At 38.2% G+C, this 25,987-nt stretch overlaps 1 protein-coding gene across 6 annotated transcripts in view; it reads left to right on the top strand.

The window, feature by feature from the left end:
- Nucleotides 1-25,463, top strand: part of RAB9B (RAB9B, member RAS oncogene family) — an 86,074-nt gene extending 60,611 nt beyond the window's left edge. For 2 of the 6 annotated variants that reach the window (XM_045383428.3, XM_045383429.3), the window contains 3 exons: nt 13,672-13,736; nt 20,713-20,786; nt 21,951-25,463. In XM_045383428.3, coding sequence (XP_045239363.1) covers nt 21,993-22,598 — 606 coding nt within the window. In that variant the 5' untranslated portion in view covers nt 13,672-13,736; nt 20,713-20,786; nt 21,951-21,992 and the 3' untranslated portion in view covers nt 22,599-25,463. Of the gene's footprint in view, nt 1-13,671; nt 13,737-14,835; nt 15,002-15,528; nt 15,729-20,250; nt 20,311-20,712; nt 20,787-21,950 lie in introns of those variants that run through there. The other 4 variants (XM_045383426.3, XM_074029595.1, XM_005594255.5 and 1 more) reach the window with 4 other exon arrangements.
- Nucleotides 25,464-25,987: the final 524 nt, after the last annotated feature.

The following is a 25,987-nucleotide window of genomic DNA, read 5'->3' as shown; positions in this document are numbered from 1 at the left end:
TGGAACTTTTGGTGGTGATAGAAGTGTCAGTATGTTAAGTATAAAAATTTTAAACATCTCACAATGTTTAGATCCTGTATTGACATGTCTTTATTATTTTCTTTTAATATACCATGAACCTGGAAAATGACAGTGATGGGCTAGGTGTCTTCGGAACTCCAAGAGTCTCTGTCTCTAATTAGATACTGGAAACTTTCTTCCTTTTATCCAAAGCTAATTGTTTCACTCATGCTATTCTAGAACCCTTATCCAAGATTTATTGCAGTGTCTCCTTCTTTAGGATCTCACCTGTATAACTTTTTCTTCTTGATCTTGTCAAACAATCCTCTTTCTCCTCCAGTCCCCTAACGGATTTTCCCAAGGATTCAGTTATAGCCAGTGCTCACAAACTCAGGTTCTCACAGGGGCCAGGCAATAGACATAAATGACTCAGCATCGGCTGGTGTTTTCTAATCGTACGTCCCACCATCATTTAAAGTCTACAAAGAAACTCAGCAACTTCTTTTGAAGCAGTTCTCCCTCCACTCCTGCTTTATAAATTTTTTTGTCAATGACATAATAATTTTCCTAATTCATCAATCTAGGATGACTGAAGTGTCCTGACAGAATAGTCAGAAAAAGGTTGTGCTTGTGACATCAGCATGATAGTGATACTACCACAGATCTAGTCAGGATTCAGGATGAGGCAGGAAATGACCATCATAGTAATGGGCAATACCAGGTCTGCATAAGTCATGGCAGCAGAACAAGACCAGGTAGGATTTAGGTACATTATATAATACTTAAAATGTGCCCCAAAGCCAGTGTCAAGCAGGTCTGTTCATAGCACCAAGAAAAGCTCTAAGGAAATAGTTGCTTGAAGTAAGTTACCCAGTTACATTTCAGTTAGGGCAGTTCAGGACTGGTGGCTGGCCTAAATCCCAGAGAAGGACCCTTCAGTGAGTGATTATTAACCTTTTCTGGTCATGAACCCCTTTGAGAATCTGATGAAAGCTGTAGAAATTTTCCCTAGAAAAAATGCAGAGATTAACACATTCATAAATTATTATTTAGAATTTTAGAGGTTTTATGAGCCACTTGATCCTATTCGTAGACCCTAGGCCAAAAACCTCTGCCACAGGCCTTAAAAGACCTTGGCTAAATAGAGCAATGCTGAATCTCCTTAGGAGTGGGGAGGGTCAAGGAATGAATACTCTTTGCTTAGATAACTGAGCTTACTATCTGAAGTTCCTATGTCTTCCATGTTCTCTCTCTTGATAGATTCTGTTACTCTAACCCTCATGCCTGGTATTTTTAAGTTTTCTGTATCACAAATATTATTAATTGACCATAAATCTTATGATTTATGTATGAACTCTCAATTCTACTTCATTTGGTCTATATGTCTATTGTTATGTCAGTACCATGCTATCTTGATTACTGTAGCTTTGTAGTAAGCCTTGAAATCAAGAAGTGTGAGTCCTACAATTTTGTTTTTCTTTCTTAAGAGTGTTTTACAGATGCTGGAGAGGATGTGGAGAAATAGGAACACTTTTACACTGTTGGTGGGACTTTAAACTAGTTCAACCATTGTGGAAGACACTGTGGCCATTCCTCAATGATCTAGAACTAGAAATACCATCTGGCCCAACAATCTCATTACTGGGACATATGCACACGTATGTTTATTGTGGCACTATTCAAGATGGCAAAGACTTGGAACCAATCCAAATGTCCATCAATGATAAACTAGATAAAGAAAATGTGGCACATATACACCATGGAATACTATGCAGCCATAAAAAAGGATGTGTTCCTGTCCTTTCCAGGGACATGGATGAAGCTGGAAACCATCATTCTCAGCAAACTATCACAAGGACAGAAAACCAAACACCACATGTTCTCACTCATAGGTGGGAATTGAACAATGAGAACACTTGGACACAGGATGGGGAACATCACACACTGGGGACTGTTGTGGGGTCGGGGGAGAGGGGAGGGATAGCATTAGGAGATATGCCTAATGTAAATGATGAGTTAATGGGTGCAGCACACTAACATGGCACACGTGTACATATGTAACAAACCTGCACGTTGTGCACATGTACCCTAGAACTTAAAGTATAATAATTTAAAAAAAAACCAACAACAGACGTTATTCCAGTACATGAAAAAAAAAAAAAAAGAATGTTTTAACTAATTTGGTCCTTTGTATTTCCATATAAATTTTAGCATCAGCTTGTCGATTTCTGTTAAAAAAAAAAAAAGGCAGATGTAATTTTCATAGGGAATGTGTACAATCCATAGCTTAGTTGGGGGAGTATTACCATCTTAACAATATTAAATCTCCCAATCCATAAACATGGGGTGTCTTTCCATTTATTTAGGTATTCTCTAATTTCTTTCAGTGATGTGTTGTTGCTTTCTGTGTACACATCTTGAACTTCTGTTAAATTTATTTCTAAGTGTTTCATTCCTTTTGATGCTGTTATAAATGGAATTGTTTTCTTAATTTTCCTTTTGGATTGTTCATTGCTAATCTATGCAAACACAATTTATTTTTATATATTGGCTTTTATTCTGAAACCTTTCTGAACACACTTACTATCTTTAATCATTTTTAAAATAAATTTTGTTGCTTATATTTGAGGTATAAAACATGATGTTATGGGATATGTATAGATAGAAAAACACTTACTATAGTGAAGCAAATTAACATACCTATTATCTCACATAGTTACTCTTATGTGTGTGTGACAAGAGCAGCTAAAATCTATTTATTAAAAATCTCTAATACAATACAATTTTATTAAATATAGTCTTTATGGTATAATTCACTCTCTAGAGTTGTTCATCCTACATGTCTGCTACTTTGTATCCTTTGAATTATATCTCCCCACCCCTGGTAACCACTGTTTTATTCTCTATCTCTATATATTTGATCTTTTTTAAAAAAGATTTCACATATAAGTGAGGTCATGCAATATTTTTCTTTCTATGTCTGGCTTCTTTCACTTAGCGTAATGTACTCCAGTACCATCCATATTGTGGCAAATGGCAGAATCTCCTTTTTATAGCTGAATAGTACTCCATTGTGTGTAGGTACCACATTTTCTTTATTCATTTCTCTATTAATGGGCACTTAGGTTGTTTCCATATCTTGGCTATTACAAATGATGCTACAATGAACAAGGGAGTGCAGATATCTTTCTAACGTGGTGATTTCATCTCCCTTGAGTTTATACCTGGGAGTAGGATTGCTGGGTCATATGGTAGTTCTGTTTTTAATTTTTTGGGACTCTCCATACTGATTCTCATAATGGTTGCACCAACCTATATTCTTACCAATAGTACCCAAGGGTTCTCCTTTCTTCACACTCTCACCAAGATTTGTTATCGCTTGTCTTTTTTATTATAGCCATCCTAGTGAGTATGAGGTGATATCTCATAGTGGTTTGGATTTGCAGTTCCCTGATGATTAGTGAGGTTGAGCAATTTTTCATATTTGATGGCCATTTTTATGTTTTCTTATGAGAAATGTCTATTCTTCTTTGGAGAAATGTCTGTTCAGGTTCTTTGCAAGCTTTAGTAGTTTTTTAATAGATTCCTTAGGATTTTTTTGTATTTACGAACATGTAATCTGTAAATAAAAATAGTTTTACTTCTTCCTTTCCAATCTGAATGCCTTTTACTTCATTTTCTTTCCTAATGGCCCTGGCTACAACCTCCAACACAAAGTTAAGTTGGAGATGAGGGTGGGCATCCTTGTCTTATTCCTGACCTCAGATGAAAAGCATCTAGTCTTTTATCCTTAAGTGTGATGCTAACTGTGGGTTTTTCATATATGTCCTTTATAAGATTGAGGAATTTCTTTTATTCTTCTAGTTTGTTGATTTTTTTAATCAAGGAAAGGGTGTTGGATTTTGTCAGCTACTTTTCCTGTGTCTATTGAAATGATTAATGCCACCTACAGACATCTCACTCCTCAGATTTTCCTTCTATGTTTTTATGTCAATTTCTTGTTTTCTCCCATTGTTATCATTACCACAGGCAACTGCAGTGTTAAACAATTGCTACTGGTTGTTTTAGACAAATGCTCTGAGGAAAAGAGTATTCTGCTATGAGCAAGCTCTGAGTCAGGTGAATTACAGAGAAACTCTGTGAGTGGGGATTTCCAGGAAACTGCCAGACCAGTCAAATAATGACAGTTCTCTGGGAATGAGGCTTTGGAAGTGTTCCAATCCTGTTCCAACCCCTCCAGTGACTGCAAGACTGCTGGTTTTCAGTGCGATTGTGAGTTGTTGGTTTTCAAGGTTACCATAGAAGTGAGGAGAGAGGATGGGAATAGGATGAGTTAAAATGCCAGAAAGCTCCTTGGTCTTACTGAGATTCAGATGATCTTTTTAATAAATGCTCTGTGAATTGATGCAAGTCCTTGATCAATTTCTAAGTGAGGCTGATGTTGACCACTGGCTCAGATTATAGCTATCATTTTTCAAAATCTGCATTGCTTGTTCTAGTGTGCTAGTTCTTCTATCTTGTGGTAGCAGTTGGGAGTAAAAGAGAGAAGGGGACAGTGGGTGCACCTGAAGTTTATTTTAAACTGTTGGCATCATCACCAGTACTAATACCATATAATGCACAACTTCAAAGTAACGTCATATTTCCTGGTATTTGCTGTCTGATACCTTGCAAATGACCAAGAAGGCATTGAGCTCATAACTCAGAATGCTAAAGACAGATAATCTCGAAAGAGGGATGTATTTGAAGGCCACTGGTTATATCTTCCAAACCCTGAAGCTTTTCATTATTTTTGAAGACTGAGTTTTTCCATGAACTTACTCATCCTCAGTAATTTCGGTGCCAACATTGTCCTCCCAAAATCAGTGATATTATGTTAAATTTTGCTTTTATTTCAAAAAATACTTCTGTGATATTTCTGCTCATGTTGGCCCTAGAAAAGCTTCAAACAAATGTATCAAAAGCGTATAGACAACGTAGAATACTAACAAAAAGATCTTGACATACACTTTTCCTACAAACTGGAATAATTATGCAGTAAGAGGTATTTCAAAAGATGAAGTATTTTATTACTTTATTTTACCTTTGACTGAAATTCATCAGAAAAATAACTATTTCTACTTGATCTTCATTTGGTCATGTGTTGGCATGATTTTGGGGAAAGAGGGTCATGTTTTTTTCAAAAATAGCTTTTGAAACTTTAAAGCCTTATACAAATTGTAAAATTCCCTTATGGAAGAAGTACAGAACTCTTTAACGGGGATAGCATCTTTCTACCCTGTCTAGAATTAAAACACAATGACTAATTAATGTAAGAAATTTATATTTGTACTGCTTTTCATTTTCCAAGGTGCTTAGTGGACTTTGTCTCAGTTAGCTGGTCCCAGTAACATAATAATGATGTCAGGGTAGGTAATATTAGTCTCATTTTATAATGAAGAAATTGTGGCCAAGAAGTCAAGTGATTTAGCAGAGTTCTCATATATCCTATATGGCAAAGTTAGCCAGCACCAATACCCAGGCATGCTGACAACTGGTTCCATGCATTTTCCATGAGGTCAACTGCCTCCTCCAAGTAGCAATAGAAACAAATTTCACCCATATTCTATCCTAGCCCCCTTAATAAATTTAATTAACAATAACTATGAATCCCTCAGCATCCCTTCCAGTCTGTGGCTTAGTGTACTGTATGTCTGCTGTTTATCTACAGTATAGAATTTATACATAGTATTTCCTACTCTAGGAACTGAATGCTTGAGTGTTTGGGTTATTGCACTGACAGAAGATTGAATATATTTTCTTTGATAGGGAAGTAAAACTTTATTTTTTTTCAGCAAGTGTTAAATTTTACAGTGAATTACATGTCAATGAAAACATCTCCCATCTAAACAGAGCTGCTTCTCCTCTAAAGCATCCTTATGGTTTTCCAAGACTTCTCCTCTAAAGCATCCTTATGGTTTTCCAAGACAGCACTGCCCCAGCTTCCTCGTTGTAATAACTGATGTTATTTGATGTTGTTGATGTCCGATACACATTATGGCATTTAGATTTCTATCCACTAGCTTGTAAACTCAGGAGATCAGGTGCCGTGCCTGTTTTTGCTCACCATCATACTCCTAGATTCTAGAGCAGAGTCAGCCACAGAATAGGCACTCAAATTTGTTGATTAGATGGATGAATTAATTACTTAAATGAAGGAGGAAAAAAACAAACATGCTCAGCTGGGTGCAGTGGCTCACGCCTGTAATCCCAGCACTTTGGGAGGCCGAGGCAGGTGGATCACCTGACCTCAGGAGTTCGAGACCAGCCTGGCTAACATGGTGAAATCCCGTCTCTACTAAAAATACAAAAATCAGCAGGGCGTGGTGGTGCACGCCTGTAATCCCAGCTACTTGGGAGGCTGAGGCAGGAGAATCGCTTGAACCCGGGAGGCAGAGGTTGCAGTGAGCCGAGATAGCACCATTGCACTCCAGCCTGGGCAACAGAGCAAAACACCGTCTCAAAAAGAAAAAAAAAAAAAAAATATATATATATATATATATATATGTATATATATATGCTCACTAAATTTGTAAATGAAACCAAACTGGGATAGAAGGCTAGAATCTTAAAATACATAATAATAATTTTATATGACCATGACAAATGGGAGAAATGACCAGAAATGAAACAAAACAAGTATTGACAAGGCAAGACAAGTAACTTGTCAGAAATGATTGTTAATATTATATGTGTGGTAGAAACATATTTGTATTGACCTCATGCTTAGGCACCATATTTCCAGAGGAAGAGTGACAAAATTGTGGGTGTTTGGTAGGGAAGAGAAAAATGAACTATCTAAAAACCAGGTCCACGCGAAGACTGGTTAGTGTCTTCTCGCAGATGCTTAACCTAGAGAAAAGAAAACTTAGAGGGTATATGAGAGCGGCCCAGATATTTGGAGGTCTGTTATGTTGAAGAGGGATTGCACTGGTTAGTAGATGGTGTGCAGATTGCCACCATCCTACTCCTATCCCCACAGCAGATATCACAACATTTTTCCCATTGTAATCTAGGTAGTACATATCAATTGATCTAAATTGGCAAATTAGGTGGAGCTGTCAAAGATAATTAAGCAACAAACTTTTATACTGTATATAAAATTTAGGAAAACCATTTTTATTTCCAAGGCAATAGGAAGATGAAATTTTATCTTAACTACAACTTTAGTATCTAGATAAACTGACATTTTATAGGCTTTGAAGACAATGCTTTCTTTAATAAAACTTGCACAGGCTTACTTTGGATGTTTTACATTAGCCAACACAATTTTTAAAACATTAATTTTCACACAAAACATCACATTATGACTTAAATATTCATCTGAACAATGTTTTGCAGCATTTGGAAAAACTATGAAACAATAGATCTGTAATGTTCTCAAAAGGAAAAGAAAGTAAAATACTGAATGTTTCAGCCCTAAAAAATTATTATATTTTAAAAGAAAAATGCATTTCTATGGACTCATGGCAACAAAAAAAAAGGAGGAAAAAAAGAGAAATTGTTAGTGTCTTAGTGAACAATGACTTCTTGCACAATGCACTAAGCTTTGTATTTTCTTTGAATTTTTTCTATTTAACCTGCATTCTTGCTGACAAGCAACCTACCTTTAGAAGCTACTCACCATTCTCAAAGAAGAAACTTGTATTTTTGACTTTATTTTTCCTTAAGAGAGACTTCTACAAAACCTCTCTGCCATCTCTGAGTTCAGAACTAGTACCAAAATGAATGGGAGTTAGAGGTTGCAGATTTCATCACTTTATAAGGAAGAACTTCTTAACAAAGCAAACTATCTAAATAATGGAATGGGCTACTCCTGAGGTCATTTTTCAAACAGAGGCTAAGCCCACAAGTAAAGGAGTTGTAGAAGGAATTCCTGCAATCCATGAGAAGCTAGAAAAAAATCCATGGTTCCTAAATGCTTGAATATGGGCCAGCTTATTAGAACCCCCTTAAAAATTTGTTAAAAATATAGATTCCTGGGCCCCACTGCAGATATTTCAAGAGCAGGGATCTGGAATCTACACTTTTGGTAAATCCTCTATGTGATTTTGACATGCAGCTATGTTTGGGAATCACTGGATTAGATGATCTCTAATATCCTTGCAAAACCAAGAGTCTATATAGTGAATTGTGAAGATACCAGATTGTGGCAGGTTTTCTATTAAAGGGGGACTTCAAACGATGGGAAAACTGGTGAATTGCCAAAATATTATCCTTAGTTTTGCAAGTTTCAAAAGCTTAAAGAAGACTGATACATGTTAATCAAGCTCATAATGGTCATGTGCCCAATTTATCCACATGTACAATGGGGAATCATCTTTTACAGAGACTTGGATTCTCATGTCCACTCTCTAGATAACCCATTCCAGAATTAATGCACCAAAGTAACAATAGTCAGAGGAGATCTTGCAAGCATAGGCTGAAGCAAATAGAATCAAATCATCCGTTTTCATATTTCTTTTATTATGAACATTTCAAATATATGCAAAAATAAAGAGTATACTATAATCGTGTATACACCTATCACACAGTTTCAACACCTGTCCAGCCTTGCTTTATCTAAACCTCTACCACCGACCACTAGTCACCAGACTATTTTAACCAAATCCAAGATATCACGTCACTTAAGCCACAAGCATTTCCGTACGTATCTCTGAAAAATAAGAATTTTTTCTAAAGCATAACCACAATACCTTTATCACAACTGAACGAAAATGAACAATTACTTAATATCATAAAATATACAGCCAGTGTTCAAATTTTCCTGACTATCTTTTTTCTAAGCTTGTTTGATCCATACATAAATAAGGATTAGAACTCTCGAGGAAAGGAAATAACATTCAATTGGTTAATGTGTCTCTTAGGTTGTCGCTAGAGTTGTTGTTGTTGTTGTTGTTGTTTTAATGATTTATAGAGTTTAATGGAGAGGCAATGTTCAGGCTAGCTTTAAAAGAGAACCCTAAGGAATTATTTAGGTTTATTTTAATCTATAGATTTGTCTATAGGCTCCACTTCCAGATCTCTTATTTTCCCCCTTAGAGTTCTTTTAGTACAACTTTATTGAGATAGAATTCACATACTGTGCCACTGATCCTTTTAAATGTATCGTTAAATGGGTTTTGGCATGCTTACAAAGTTGTGCAACCATCACAGCAATCAATTTTAGAACATTTTCATTACCTAAGAAAGAAACTCCTTACTCTTTAGCTACCAGTCCCCCAACATCCCCATCTAACCTGTCTCCTAGTCCTAAGTAATCACTAATCTATTTCTCTTTCTATACATTTGCCAGTTTTGTACATTTCATATACATGGAATCATATAAGATGCAGTCTTTTATGACTGGCTTCTTTCACTTAGCGTAATGTTTTGAAGATACATACGTGTTAGAGCCTGTATCAGTACTTCATCTCTTTTTAAGGTTGAATAATATTTCATTGTATGGATATATTACAGTTTATTTAGGCATTCATCAGTTGATGTACATTTGGGATTTTTCCACCTTTTGGCCATTGTGAATGATGCTGCAATAAACTATCATGTAGAAGTTTTTGTGTAGATGTTTGTTTTTACTTCTCTTGGGTTTATAACTGGAAGTGGAATTACTGGATCTTATGGTATCTCTATGCTTAACTTTTTAAGACACTGTCAGACTGTTTTCCAAAGTGGCTGCAGCGTTTTTACAGTCCATCAGCAGTGTATGAATGTTATGCTCCTCATTTCTTCCACATCCTCATCAACACTTGGTATTATCTAACTTTTTATAGCCATCCTAATAAGTGTGATGTGGCATCTCATTGTGGTTTTGATTTGCATTTCCCTTATAATTAGTGATGCTGAGCATCTTTTTATGTGCTTGTTGATCATTTGTACATCTGTGGAGAAGTCTTTTCAGATCCTTTGCTCATTTTTTTTTTTTTTTTTTTTTTTTTTTTTTTTTGAGACGGAGTCTCGCTCTGCCGCCCAGGCTGGAGTGCAGTGGCCGGATCTCAGCTCACTGCAAGCTCCGCCTCCCGGGTTCACACCATTCTCCTGCCTCAGCCTCCCGAGTAGTTGGGACTACAGGCGCCCACCACCGCGCCCGGCTAGTTTTTTGTATTTTTTAGTAGAGACGGGGTTTCACCGTGTTAGCCAGGCTGGTCTCGATCTCCTGACCTCGTGATCCGCCCGTCTCGGCCTCCCAAAGTGCTGGGATTACAGGCTTGAGCCACCGCGCCCGGCCTCCTTTGCTCATTTTTAAATTGGGTTATCTTTTTACCTTTGAGTTGTAAGATTTTTAAAAATATGTTCTAGGTAACTTCCTTATCACGTATATTATTTGTAAATATTTTCCCTTATTCTGTAAGTTGTCTTTTTACATTTCTGATAGTGTCCTTTGAAGCACAAACGTTTTGCATTTTCATGAAGTCCTATTTTTTTATTTTTCTTTTGTTGCCCTTGCTTTTGGTGTCATATCTAAGAATTCATTGCCTAACTCAAGACCAGACTTACTACTGCTGTCTTCTAACAATTTTATAGTATAATCCATTTTTAGTTAATTTTGTATATGCTGTGAGGTGAGGGTCCAACTTCATTCTTCTCCATGTGGCTATCCTGTTATTCCAGCACACTTTGTTGAAAAAAGTCTATTCTTTCCCCATTAAATGGCCTTGGCAGCTTTATTGAAAATCAATTGACCATAGACACATGTGTTCATTTATGGATTCTCGATTCTATTCTACTGATCTACACGTTAGCGTTATGCCAGTACCACACTATTTTGGTAACTGTAGCTTTGTAGTAACTTTTGAAATTGAAAAGCCTGAGTCCTAAAACTTTGTTCTCTTGCAGGATTGTGTTGGCTATTCTGGGTTCCTTGAGTTTCCATAAGAATATTAGGATCAGCTTGGAAATTTCTACAAAGAAGCCAGCTGGGGTTCTGATAGGAATTGCGTTGAATCTGTAGATCAATTTGAAGAGTATTTCCACCTTATAAATATTGTCTTTCAATCCACAAACATGTGATATCTTTCCATTTATTTAGATCTTTTTTAATTTCAACAAAGTTTTGTGTTTTTAAGAGTGTTACTTTTGCACTTGTTTTTATTTTGCACTTCTTTTTTAAAATTTACTTCTAAATATTTCATTCTCTTTGATGTCATTGTAAATGCATTCTTTTGAACTTTTATTTTTGGATTCTCTCTTAAAATGTATTTGTTGAAGAAACCATGTTGTTTTTCTGCAGAGTTTCTCCCCCTCAACACACAGACACACACACACACCTGCACTCTAAACCTAAGTCTGGATGTTGTTACTTACATCACTACAATGTTAACATATTTTTCCTTGTATTTTTCTAAAAATTCACAGTTATATCTAGGAGCTTGACAGGGTTCAAATTGCATTTTTTGACAAAAAATGCTTTCTATGTGCTGCTATGTTTTTCCATCAACAGGCTTATGATATATGGTTAATACTCTTTTTGTAATGTTAGAAGACATTAATTATTATTACCTAGATCCACTAATTCATTAAAGGTTGTAATTTTATCATTCCTTCGTAATTTATTAGCTGGGAATCTTTTTAAAACACTTTCCTCGCCAACTCCTTCATTACACCAAGGAAGAGTTTGTATTAAAAAAAAGCAGGTTAAATGTTCGAGTCATTCTCTTTATTTACCAGTTTTAAAATAATGAGCTAGCTTTCTAGGTTTGGCCAAATTGAGCAATTATGTTTTTAAGTGTTTTTATGAATTTGTATATTTAAACATATTTGTTATATTTCTTTTTTTTTTTTTTTTTTTTTTTTTTGAGACGGAGTCTCGCTCTGTCCCCCAGGCTGGAGTGCAGTGGCCGGATCTCAGCTCACTGCAAGCTCCGCCTCCCAGGTTCACGCCATTCTCCTGCCTCAGCCTCCCGAGTAGCTGGGGCTATAGGCGCCCGCCACCTCGCCCGGCTAGTTTTTTTGTATTTTTTAGTAGAGACGGGGTTTCACCGTGTTAGCCAGGATAGTCTCGATCTCCTGATCCAGTGATCCGCCCGTCTCGGCCTCCCAAAGTGCTGGGATTACAGCATATTTGTTATATTTCAATCCATTGTAGTTATTATCTTTACTGATGCTCAAATTGCCCCATGTTTGACTGATGACAGTCTCTTCAAGTCCTTTTGACTCAACTCTAATAGCGTTTTTAGCTTCCTTGCTATCTGGTGTGACAAGAGATTTTATGTTCATCTTGGACATTTCTTGCCACATATCTGAAGTCAGCCATTTATTTAATTCTGGGTCCTTTTATTAGGAAATAGCATTTAGAACCATCCTCTGGGCACTACAGGGGAATTTGGGCACTGAGATGTTCATTGTTTCTAAGTATTTTTAGTGGACAGAGCTTAAAAATGTTTTTTAAATGACAAAACTGAGTTCATTCTGATGCCTTCCATAATTGGATAATCTTAAGAGGTCTTTCCTTCAGGCTATGAAAAATCTGGCAAAGTATTCCTATTCCATAAGAGTATCCCTGTGTCAAATGATTTTTTAAAAAAAATATTGTATCACCAGAAACTGTGACTTGCTCTTGGACAATGATAGGTAAATAGTTGACAAATTCTTACTGTCTAATTTCCTTTTTACATACCTATTGCTGCCATAATTTCTGAATAAAACATTATATGATCTCATGAGTATTGTTGTAAAAATGAGGACAATAGGACAAAGTATTTGAAATCAGGACTATCTGGAAAATATAACCTGTATAGTTGCCACATAAATATTCTAGGCCAAAGATGACAAATACTTTGGCCTATGAACATGTTCAATATTAATGATTAGGACAGCAGTTGCTAAGTTGGGTCCTGAGTTGTTCTAGTCCTGCTAATAGATGTTCCATAAACAAAAGAAATTCATGTTCACAAAAGTTTTGGAAATGTAGGATTGAAAAACAACACAACAGATTTCTTTACTTCAGGACTCCAAGAGACATTAATGTTTTCATATGCAACGTGACTCTTCTGGAAGGGAAATAGTATGCAGTGTTTATACACTTATTTGAATGCTTCACGGAACCCTTTTGTACATAACAACTTGTGAATGCTGGACGAAGCTGTACTTTTAAATTAATCACATTACAATTATGTACTCCTGAAGCTCAGGTCAATCTATTTCAAACTGATCAGGATGAGACTTTGGGAGATCTTGTTCATTGAATGTTGAAGAGCGTGTGTGTGTGTGTGTGTGTGTGAGAGAGAGAGAGAGAGAGAGAGAGAGAGACTCTGAAGGTAACTCTATCTCTGGTATCCAAACGCAATCTTGGTTTGACCTTCTATCTACTGACTACACTATAATTCTATTTTGTGTGTGTGTGTATAACTGTGTTATAAAAATAGAATTTTTTATTATGTGTGGAGGACGCTATTTGACAGGTCTCAATGATTGACCATTGGGAATATCTGAGAGCCACAAAACCATCCACAGCTATTACTTTGAATCTTTGTGCTGTCCATTTTGTGCTGATCCCTCACAACTAGTGTTAGTCATGTTGCTTCCATTCTAGGCAGACAATAGTAGTTGCTTTTTAAGTGGCCTCTAGAGACTCTTTTAATATAGGATTTCTGTGTAGTAATCTTCAGTCTAACAAAGGATTTTTCTCACCCTTAGGTGTTCCAACATTCACTAAACGTGTGGTGCTTTCAGCGGTTGTGAGATCCTGACTACAGAACGAGGTAGCTTGGAAACTAAAAGATCCTTAAAACTTGCCAGTAGGTTTGGGGGTTTCTCAGAGATGATTAAACTGTTGGAAAATGGCATCTATGAGAAAATGAAAAAGTAGTCTAGATTGTTACACCTAAAGACGAGTTACTCTAATATGAAGGATTGTTATTTAAAGCATTTCACAAAACTATTTATTGAGGTGCAAAAAGAAAACATTGGAACATCAATATATTTATTTTTCTCATTCTTTTAAATTTTCTGTGCTGGAGTATTTTAATGTTTATTCATTAAAATGTATGTTTAAAGTAATGTGTAATGTATACATGTACGGTAGTACATGTATATAATCTATAAATCCATATACATATATTGGGGCCCATGCTCAATAGTTTTTTAATAGACTAAAATGTATGCGGAAAAATTGATTTAGAGGATTGTGTGAATCTCTTCTTCATCAGAAGAGTGTTTTAGAGTGTATGTTAGGAAACGGGATTGGTTTAAATAGGAGCACGCGAGATTCAGCTACATCCATTTATTTTATTTAAATATAACCATTATTAGTGATACAGCATTCATTCATATTCAGCAAATATTTTCTGAGCATGTCCTATGCAGCAAGCATTGCCCTAGGCTCTGTGCATACGGTGGTGAACATAAACGTTGTCCTTGACCTCATAGTCCTTCCCCACTATAGTTTAGTAGGGATGACAGCCATCAACCAAATAATCATACACTTAAATGTACCACCAAAAATAGGTAAGTGTTATGAAGGAAAAACACAGCAAGTTACAGGAGGCTACAAGAGTATAAACTGGGGCATCATCTCTATTCTGGGATTATCGAGAAAGGTTATCCTGAGAAGTGACATTTAAGCTGGGGCCTGCGGAGATTGATCGCACGTTTGCCTTGTCAAGAGATAGAGGAAAAGTGGCCTAGATGGAAGTAGCGGGTATGTGTGAGGGCCTGCAGGGGTCATGAGATGAGTGAGGGCCTGTGCCACAAGGGCACAGGGTATCAGACAATAGGGAAGCTTCAGAGATGGATCTGCCTGACAGAGAGGTGGAGTGCAGGCTAAATGACCTCAGAAGCTTTGTCCTTCTTCAATTCCAGGGGGAAAAAAATCACAAACTAGTTGGAGGTACCAGAGGGCTACAGAAAACAACAAGAAGAGACTAGCTGGTCGGCTAGGCACAATTAAAACATCGAATTCTGCCCCAGCAGCAATTCCGGGAACTTCAAGTAATGCTCCCTGTGTGGCCCTCTAGAACCCTACCTGGTAAGAGTAAAGGGCAGTGTGTCCTCTATGTCTGCGCTACAGATGTAGACATTTTTTTTAATGGCCTGAGAATTTCATGAGCAGTAGCCAGCTAGAGGGCCTAGCAATGTGTTGTGATCATGTGTTTTCCTGAGTTATTTGAAACAAGAGGGTGTATGTACTACCCTCTTGGCAAAATTAAAGGATTTTGAGCTAGGATAAATGAGGTAGATCAGAGGGTAATTGCAGGAAGTGGGGCAGTGGCTACCCCTGCTTGAGGGCTTAGGCCCCAGGCTGCAGAGGAGCTAAGTGGGAGAGCAATATTTGACGGTCTGTTGCCACTGCGCCTAGTAATCGGCTAGGGGAGGAGAAGGAGGACAAGGGAGACCAGGGTTGGACGATGAGCATGAAAGAAGAGTGGGCGAGCCAGGGAGCGCTTGCCACACGGAGGGCGGGAGGCAGCTACACTGGGTCCCCAGCGCTAAGAAAGGGGCACGAGGAGGCGGCGCGGGCCCCGCCCCCTCCCCCTGGCGGGCGCGGGCGCGGGCGCGAGACGCTGCGCGGCGGCAGCAGCGGGCGCGAGCTGCAGCTGTCAGGCCACCGAGGTCCAAGCCGCACTTGCTGCCCCATTGAGAACGAGGAGGCAGCAGGAGCAGTGACGGTGACACTAAGAAGCCGGACTCCCGGCACGCAGAGCTGACCTACCTGGCACCCGCGGCCCTCTACTGTTTCCTTCCCATTGTGTTGGGTAAGGTGCCTGTGCGTGGGCAGGAACAGGGGCTAGGGGCTGGAGGACCCGGAAGGCCGGGAGGTGGGGGGCCTGTGAGAAGAGGGAGAAAGGAAAGTGTAGTTGATCCCGATGACCACTCATAGCTTGGGAAAAGGGACTGAGCCGCTCCCGAGGTCGGAGCTGGGGGCAGGTGACAGTGCAGGGGGCGTTGCTGAGTAATCCCGAGCTGCTGCCAGAGCCGGGCAAAGAGGCGCAGGGCTCGGTGGGGAGCGGGTGTGGCTCAGTGCGCATGCGCCACAGCCGACTCTCTAAGAGCTGGGGGTGAGGTGAGAGGACCTGGGTCGGAGGTAGTTGGGACTGTGTGTGACATCTCACTTTCTAGGTCCGTCATGCTAACAGTGCCCCTGTCGTAGAGATGCCAGCATTCTCGTCTCCTAAGGAAGCTTCTTTTCCTTGTGTTCAGCTCGCTTGATGTCATCCAAACCTTATCTACCTATTTGTCCCTGGGCAGTCTACTGGGGAAGACGTGGCCTGGGGACGATGCTAAATTGCTATCTAGTGTGCTTTTGGGCTTATAGCCCTAGAGCTGTCGTTGTGAGGAGTGAAAGGTTAGACGTGAAATTCCACATTGGACCCTTTGAGTTGCATATAGAATATAAATGTGGGCATGAATGTAGGAATAGCGTTTCAGTGGCATGACAGCTGTGGCATTTGGAGTCGGCATGGATGTAGCTGATAACTTGTCAGCTCTGCAAAATGAATCCAGTGCGTCAGAGGGCTTCCTCGCTACGAAGCACCCACCACCACCACCAACGCCAAGTATTGGGTTGTATTGGAAACACACTCAAACATTCGATCATTTCTCATCCGTGTTGAATTTTACATAAAGATAGCCGCGCCCAATTCTTCAGTGCAGTATTTCCAATTATTGTGCCAGCATTCAACAGTGAGTTGAGTAATCCTTACCAGTGTGTCGCCACAAGATGGGCTTTCCCCGCAGGTCCAACCATGGCTCCTCCCCTGTACAGACTTCCAACAGTGCCACTCTCATCCAGTGCCTAGCCCTCCCCAGTTGCTATTCCCTTACCGAGCCCTGCAGTACACATGCCTTTCAAGACTTGCCTCCGAGCAATCTGCACTACTGATTTTGAGCATCATTCCACTCTATGGCAATTGAACTGATGCCAATTTGCTTTTCTGCCTCTCTTCTCTCCATTATCATACTAAAATGTACTATTTTCAAAGGTTCAACTTCTTTTTCTTCATTGTACTGCCTCCTCCCCCACCTCCACCCCCACCTCTAAGCATTTCCAACTAAATACAATAATTTAAATAAGGCTTTGTGGATGCAGGCACTGCAGATTCAGAAGGTTTCAAGTGTGTTAAAGAACAAAGAGCTGGGGAGTATTGGTTACAGGAATTCCTAATTCACCTTTCTGTCCAAGACTGAGACCCTGATGGGGAAAAAAAAAAAAAAAAGTCAATAAACTATCCTTAGAGCATGCTCATTAATGAGTTTGTGGGGGTAGGAAAGGGCAATTGCATCTCTCTAATATTTGACTCAGTTAGAGCCAGATCTTTCTCTGAATGGGATCAAAATCAGAATAAGCATTTAGGTCCAAATGCTTGCCCGATAGAGGACCCATAAGGGATGCATAAGGCATTTGACTTTCCTATTTACATATTTAGTGTTATCAAAGAATTCATTTGCCTGCTTAATGCTACCTTGTTTAAAGGTTTGGATTAAATCTGGCATATTCTGGGGCAGGAAAAAATGATTTCATTTACTTTTATACTGTGCTAGTTCTTTTTAATTTAAGTACGTACTAAAGGACATCACATTCATTTTCAAACGATGAATGATTGTGGAGATGCCAGCGCCCACCGACAACATCAAGTGGAGATCATTATTCTGCTCTTGTTTTTGGTAGGAATGGGGAAATGTATATACTTCTTTTTAAATGTACGAGTAAGGGGAGGAAAACTCGAGCATTTCCCTTGACTTTCAACAGGTGGAATTCCCATTACGTCCCATCCAGAAAATGATCGAGTCAAGTTCATAACTTCTGCTCTTTAGTCACCTTATAAATGATAGTATTTGGACATCTTACAGAACTATGGATCTATTGTACCTTGGTATCAATTCAGAGGCATTAATTCTGGGGACCTACCTAATCAGTTAATTGGTAAACAAATATTTATTATCTCCGTGGAGGATCCTGGTGCTGCACACTGAAGGGGCTTCAAAGATGTAAACAAACAGTGAGCTTACTATCCAGGAATTTAAAATTGATCATGTAAGAAAGACAGGAACAGTTTGTTAACAAAATAAGGCAGTATAATGATATTATTTCAACTGTAAACAATGAGATCCTGAGCTTGCATGTTAATTTGTAAACTTCCTGAGGGCAAGACCTTGCCTTAAATATTTATTAATTCCCAAAGGTATCTACGCCCAGTGGATGTTTGAGTGATGAAGCTTTGCAAAGTAGATTGGGTGGGAAGAAACCAGAAGCAGGGAGAGAACTTTCACAATAGATTAGATGTGAGAAGATGTGGGCCAAAATGAGGATGGTAGCACAGGACTAGAAAAATGATACTTCAAGGGAAAATCAGCAGGATTGAATTAAGGCAAAGATACAAATCTGAACTGTATTCATTTTTCCTTCTAGCAAATAAATGGGAATTGGAGACAGTAGAGGAGAGTGGAGGGTTTCCTTAGTAAGGACACAACACACAATAGGCACTATAGTGTTTTCTCAAATATCAGTAGCAAGATTGGACCAGAAGACCCTGAAGGTCCTTTCAATGCTGAGACTCTGTGCCATATGCGGATGTTCAAGCTTGTTGAGAAACAAGGCATTCTCAAATATGGAAGAAAGAGAAAAGGAAGAATTCTTATACTTTCACTAGCAGGCCCTTTCTGAGAAGGGTTAATATAGAGCCATAAGGCCCGCACCAGTGCATGAAAGGATGTGGAGGAGCCAGAGGAATAAAAATCTCAAACCAAATTTTTCAAAACATGCTTACAAATTTTTGCAAACTTCATAACTTTTCATTCTCCCCCAAATCCTGTTAAGTAGGGCAGGTATTATCTGCTCTATTTTTATGTAAGAAGATACTGAAACAGAAAGATTAAATGACCTGCCCAAGTTCATAAAATAAATGAATGGTGTAACAGTGAGGAAGACCCTGGCGTCCTGATTGCTGCCAGCTAGCTCAGTGCTCTTGACACTGAACCACATTGCTTTTCCTCTTTTTTCCTTGGCATAGAGCCTATAGGCCCAGAAGTTATGTGTGCACATAACCAAATAGGGAATGCACAAGCAACTGCAGCATTATCTCAGACAGTTATTAATACATCATCATTATTCCTGGAGCTGAGCATTTGGTTTCCATATTCACTCAGTCCTTGACCTGTCTATTGAGTTTATCTGCAACTGAGAGAATAGGGTCAGTGAGTCTTTTAATGATGTGAACACCTGTTTGCTAGGAACTTAAGGAAGCTCATGTGGCACAGATGCTTAATGCCATCAGAATCATGCCCAAGTTTGTACTTCTGTTACTTTTTAAAATGAGAGTTCAAGAGTTCTGCTCTGTAAAATTATCCTACAGACCAGTATAAAAAAATAAAAAGTGTGCTAACACTTGTTTCATCTCCATTTAAAGAAATGTTTGTTACTTGAGCTAATTCCAAAGACAGCAATTTGGGAGCAGGAAAAAGAGAACAACAATCAGGAATTGTAGGAAACTTGAGAATTCTGTAGAGTGTATATAAACCGAGAAGGAGTATAAAGCCTATCCATTTAGGAGATATTATTTAAATTCATAATTACTGATTTAGATATCTAATGAATCCTTATTATAAGTTTTATCTGTATTTAGAAAATAACATGAGATTATTAAGCAGCAGTTTCTTTTTTTTTTTAAAGCTTCGTTCTTCCTCAGTAAGAAATAACACTACACAGATCTAGGCACTGTTTTTCTTCTTAGACTAGTACTCTTGATGCTGCTTAAATAAGACTCTTGCCATAATGTTATAATACTAAATGAATGTATATTTAAATTCAGTAACACTAGCTAAATATTAAAACTGGTGTTTAAGACAGATGACCTACCGGGTGCAGCGGCTCACGCCTATGATCCCAGCACTTTGGGAACATGAGGCTGGCAGATCATTTGAGCCCAGAAGTTTGAGAACAACCTGGGCAACATGTTGAAACTCCATCTCTACAAAAAATACAAAACTTAGCCAGGCATGGTGGTGCGCGCCCGTAGTCCCAGCTACTCGGAAGGCTGAGGTGGGAAGATTACTTGAGCCCAGGAGGTCAAGCCTGCAGTGAGCCATGATTGTACCACTGCACTCCAGCCTGGGCGACAGAATGAGACCCTGTCTCAAATTTTAAAAAATAATAAATAAAAGAGAAATGACCTAAACTAATTAATAAAATAATTAGCCAAGATAATATACTTTATTGTAAACACGAAGCCCACAAACACAACTTTTTTCTGCTCTCTAATTATGTGGAATCAATTGCAGAGACAACCTTGAGACAGACTGGTGAGTGCACTAACAACTTTCTTGGAGATGGGAACGTTGGTAGGTATAAAAGGAAGAAGTTTCATCTCTGACTTAGGATTTAAACATATCTTAGATTGCTCTGTACTTTCCTTTTCCTGAATGTCATCTATTGTGAAGATCGTATACTTTCTTTAATTTGCTTTTACTTTGAATGGAGAATTCAATTGAGAGACAACATAAAAAGTAAAAAAATTATATAAATTACAAATTAGGACAAGTTAAAGTTCTTGGAATAAAATTATTTTGCTTATGTTAAGCCTAGGTAGTATTTTGAACTTTTATTTTTGAAAAGCACCCTTTATAGGTTACCTCAGGTTGCTGTGGGTTCTTTTTTTCTGACTTGAATATATTTTTATATATAGACTTAACATTATTTTATTATAGATTTTTTAAAATAATGTTTTCTATTCTGTTTTATAGCACCCTAAAAAGAAAGAATAAAACAACAACAGGAAAAAAAGGAAAATATTTAAATTGTGACAAAAACCCACTGGGTAGGTATTTCAAGGGGGCACACTGTGGATTTGGGATATTTTAATATTTGATCTCTTAAAAATGAATATTAGAAAAATATATAGTTAGTACACAGGCATTCCAAAATCGTTTTAAGGGAAACTAAATTTTGTAAAATTATATTCAAATATGTGTGCTTCCAGAAACTGTTTTGCATGCACTCCTTTGATTGGTGGTTCGTTTTCATCCCTTTGGGTCTATTGTATAAATATCATCCAATTAACTTCATCACTGTTGAGTTCCCACAATAGGCCTAGTGTGAAAGTACCTAACAGAATATAGGAAAAGGTAGTATTCATTCAGTAAGCATTTGATCTTTTTATTTTAAGATACATTGTAGGTATTCCATATGTAGACATGTTGTGGAGGTAACAAGTAGGTTACTGTATAAACATTAGCACTTTAAATTTTACAGTATGTTTTCAAGTGTTGCTATTATAGAATTAAAACCTAAATCCAAAAACTAATAAGCTATTCAAGATTTCCTTCCTTCATGACAGCTGTTATATTGATATCAGTCAATTATCATCAACTTAAATGCCATTTTCCATGAAGAAAAAAATTACTTGAGAGGGTGTTCCTATCAATGCAAGTATAATGGGGTAAATGCCTGAAGAAATGAAACCTTGTTCTCTCTTTCAAATTCTGGGGTCCAGTCTAATTCTGGCCCAGACCTCTACCAACAGAATCAAGAATCCAGTTTATGTAGCTTTCTCTTCTCAGTAATTCTTGTATCCATCAGGAGCAGACTTCAAACCCCAAGTCAATTTCATCCTATTTGCCTATTGTTTGGAACTGTCCAAACCAGAAGCTAAAGTTGTCACACATTTGAGTGGCATTCCTGTTCTAGGCTTCCTCTCCTAGAATAGGGTCAGAACTGAACCAAATTACAGGACCATCTGCTAGTCCATTTACCCATGGCACTCAGCCATTTTCCTGGCACGACAAAAGACCTCAGAAAAACAAGACCTATTTTTCCCCTTATGCAAAATTAGTTTTATTTCTTCTGCTGTACTACATCAATTAATGAGCATAAATCAAGAGAAGTTGAATGAGAAGGCCTCATAATTCAGAGAAATTTGCTATGAAGTTGATTTCAGTTTCAGGTTTAACTGTTTCCCTCCTACTTTTCCTTTTATTTTCAGGTTCTCTTGGTTACAAACTCCTTCCCTTCTGGTGCTGCAAAAATGAGTGGGAAATCCCTGCTCTTAAAGGTCATTCTCTTGGGTGATGGTGGAGTTGGGAAAAGTTCGCTTATGAACCGTTATGTAACCAACAAATTTGACTCCCAGGCTTTTCACACCATAGGGGTAGAGTTCTTAAATCGAGATCTGGAGGTAGATGGACGCTTTGTAACCCTCCAGATCTGGGACACTGCAGGGCAGGAACGTTTCAAGAGCCTTAGGACACCCTTCTACAGGGGAGCAGACTGCTGCCTCTTGACCTTCAGCGTGGATGATCGGCAGAGCTTCGAGAATCTTGGTAACTGGCAAAAAGAATTTATTTACTATGCAGATGTGAAGGACCCTGAGCATTTCCCCTTTGTAGTTCTGGGTAACAAGGTAGACAAAGAGGATAGGCAAGTGACTACTGAGGAGGCGCAAGCCTGGTGCATGGAGAATGGGGATTACCCTTATTTAGAAACTAGTGCCAAAGATGATACTAATGTGACAGTGGCCTTTGAAGAAGCTGTCAGGCAGGTGTTGGCTGTAGAGGAACAGCTGGAGCATTGCATGTTGGGTCACACCATTGACTTGAACAGTGGCTCCAAAGCAGGGTCTTCGTGCTGTTAAAGATAGGGAGCCTTTTAAAAATGTGCCCCAAATTGGTCAGTCAGTAGTGTAAGAATAACTGTGCCCCTCTAAGAGTGCACACACACACACACACACAAGAGGGTAAGAGACAAGGTTCTGATTGTGAAACAGAGCCTTTCAAATTGAAGTGTAGATCTATAAAAAAAAAAAAAAAGAAAAGAAAAGAAAGAAAAAAAAAGCTCTATCAAGCCAAGTGTATTTTGTGTAATTTCTGCTATTTCCCCTTCATGTGTGTCTCAGGACATATCAGAAACTTTTAGTCCTGAGACAGTTAAATATTTTTTAAATCACAGTTTAGACCTAGAACCCAGCTGCATGAAGGAGTTAAAGAGCTACAACTATTTCTTAAAGTGTTCCATTAATCAACTAACAAATGTCACTATCAGACTCTTGCCAAGCAGTTTCTGACATTTCTGCCAAAGGGGAAAAAATCAGACTTTGAGCTGTATTACAATAAAAATAATAATGCAAATAAGGATTCCTAGGCTTGAACTATAAAGAAGTTGTAATGATTAGGAGTGCAAAAGTATAATGATATACACTGACTTGTTTAAATCCTTATGTATGGTTTGCTTCCATCTGAGCTTTTCAAAAAATACCATCTCAGTAAGAGATACTCTAATGACCCTGGCAATTGATTATACTTCTTGTGTTTGAAGTCATAGGATACTAGTGAATGGATTATGCTTAAATATGCCAACCACCTTTGCAAATAAATGGTTGGTCTGCTTTTCCTTCCTAAGTCTACTTTTGCTGCATAGAGATGTTGCTTCTCTGACAACCTCTTACCAATTTAGCAATGCTGCTTAGTATATGAAATTGGATGCAGTGCTCTCTGCTCATAATTTAGATGGTCCTTCGATCCAACATGCTGGGCTCATGGAGAAGGCTTCAGAAAAGATTGGGGGATAATGAACTTTTCTCACAGGGCTCCTTAACTCAAATATTTATTGTAGAAGAAGGAACTGGTTTCTTATATGTTGCACTGTATGTTAAACTAGCCTAATTAGGACATTGAAAGTGACAGAAGAGCAGATTTTAACCCAGTGTTAGAATGAATTTCCCATAATCAGAGTTGTCCAACAGTGGAATGGACTGCCTTAATAATGAGCTCCCTGCCTCTGAAAATATTCACTGGATGACCATCTGTTAGAATACCATAAAAAGATTTTCTGTACTGGCTACATGTTCCATATAAAGTCCTTTCTGGCTCTAAGTTCTATGAATCTATAAATTACATCAGTGCCATGCTGTGGTTAGATTTATCTGATGATAATAGCTAAGACTATGTAGAGGGACTTTTAAAATTCTCAAACCATTCTGTGATCAATCTTTAACAGCAACTACATAGCTCTTCCTTTTGCTTTTGCACTGTGGCAGGAAAAATTCTTGAGCTCTGAGTAATCTTTATGTGCACTGATAAAAAACATCTTAAAGCTCCCATGTTAAATATAAAAATGGTTTGACAATTTTTGATTACCATGACTGCCAGTTATATACTGTATTATGAATATGCAGTGTGGTTCTTCTTGGTTGATCTGTTTATCCTGCATAGATTTTAATCTGTACTTTAAAACATCTATGATAAAAAATAGTGACAGACAGAAATTACCCCAAAAAGAGACCTAGGCCAGGAAGGGGGTGGGAGCTTTCATAGGAATACAGCCTAGAACTCTCCATTGTAGCCACATATGGAATCAGCCTTACTTACATGTAGGACCTTTGTGCTTTAAGAGCTCTGGGACATATTGGCAAAATAGAAAAAAGAGGACAGTATTTCAACCCAGTCATACTCAATATTTCCAATTAAGATATAATCCTTACCCCATTGTTCAATTAACTTTGATGCCAGAAGTCAAAGCCAGAACTGGGGCCCCACAGCTCTTAAGTACTGGTCCCTATCCTGCCTATGCCTATAGCCAGCCACACTGGTTTCCAAGTTCTATGATCATTTTGCTACAATCATGTTAGGGTGAAAATCTGTACATCAGAACTGTTAAATGCTAATTATTTTCAAGTGCATGAGACCTGGGGCCTTCTCTTTCTACTTGCACTCTGCTTATACTAGTTTCTATTTGTAGATCTCAGGTCTTCATCATAAAGACCTCCATCAACTCACAAAAGTACTTGTCTCTGTTAGAGTGGCATGTGGTCATTTGAGTTAAAAAAAAAAATTACATGGGTGTCAGATTCATAGGCATCCTGTCCATCTAAGACAAGTGTTAATCTTATTGGTCTATCAACTGGAGCCCCTTTCCTCTTAGCCATACCATTGTTTTCTGCCAAATTACCACTCAATATCTTAATGAAAGCATTCAACATTAAGTGACATAAACAGTGGCATTTGGGTAAGCAACACTCAGTGGGGTGCTGACATATAGTTTGGGTAAGATTAAAAAACACCAAAGGCTGAAATCTGTGAGTACCAAGAACTGTGCATATAGGTTTAGAAATTGACTGTGTACCCTAGAATGTGCAGTGTAATATTTTCAATAGGTGTTTTTTTAAGAACACTAGATTTTTGGAATAATATATTTCTAATTAGGACTATACTTTTTTTCAATGGTCTGTTAAAACATCATACAGAATATTTATTTAGTTTATTGTCATGTATTGGCTAACTTTCAGGGGCCTCAGATTCCGTGTGTCTTCAGTGGATTGATGAATATCAGGTTAATTTGTGCCTGCCCCAGCCATCTCTACTCTATTCTGAGGTATTCCACAATCCTCTTGTTGCAGGTGCTGCTAAAAAAGAATCTCAAAATTGTGTACCAATATTTTCTTTTGACTGTAAAAAATCATCTGTGTTAAAGTGAATAAAAAGTGCATTTTGAATAACCAACACACAATGTTTGTGCTTCTTCCCTCCCTTTGTCTTTTTGAGCAATGGGTGGGTGTGGTGGACAGTACTTATTAATCAAGTCACTCTTTCAGGCTGCACTGGATGTGGCCTCTGGATCATGTTTCATGTGGTACTCCAAGCAGCCACTACCTAGTGATCAGATACTGCTATACTGATTGTGAAGCAAACTCTAAAGATTGGGGCAGGGAGGTCCTTTTTATTTTATACCACTTTCTTTCTATTTATTTAGTTATTAGAGACAGGGTCTCTCCATTGCTCAGGCTGGAGTGCAGTGACACAATCATGGCTCATAGCATCCTCAAACTCATGGGCTCAACCACTTTCTAATGCATGATATATATTGGGACTGGAAATTGAATCTTAACTTTCCACTTTTTTCTTTATTATAATTTAAAACCATTACTTAATGGATACAATGTACACTATTCTGGTGATGGGTACACTAAAAGCCCAGATTTCAATCTGCAATATATCCATGTAACAAAACTGCACTTGTGCCCCCTAA

Source organism: Macaca fascicularis, chromosome X, assembly GCF_037993035.2.
Source record: "Macaca fascicularis isolate 582-1 chromosome X, T2T-MFA8v1.1".
NCBI lineage: Eukaryota > Metazoa > Chordata > Mammalia > Primates > Cercopithecidae > Macaca > Macaca fascicularis.
The sequence above is the reverse complement of the archived record's forward strand: the minus strand, read 5'-3'. Positions and strand labels throughout refer to the sequence as shown.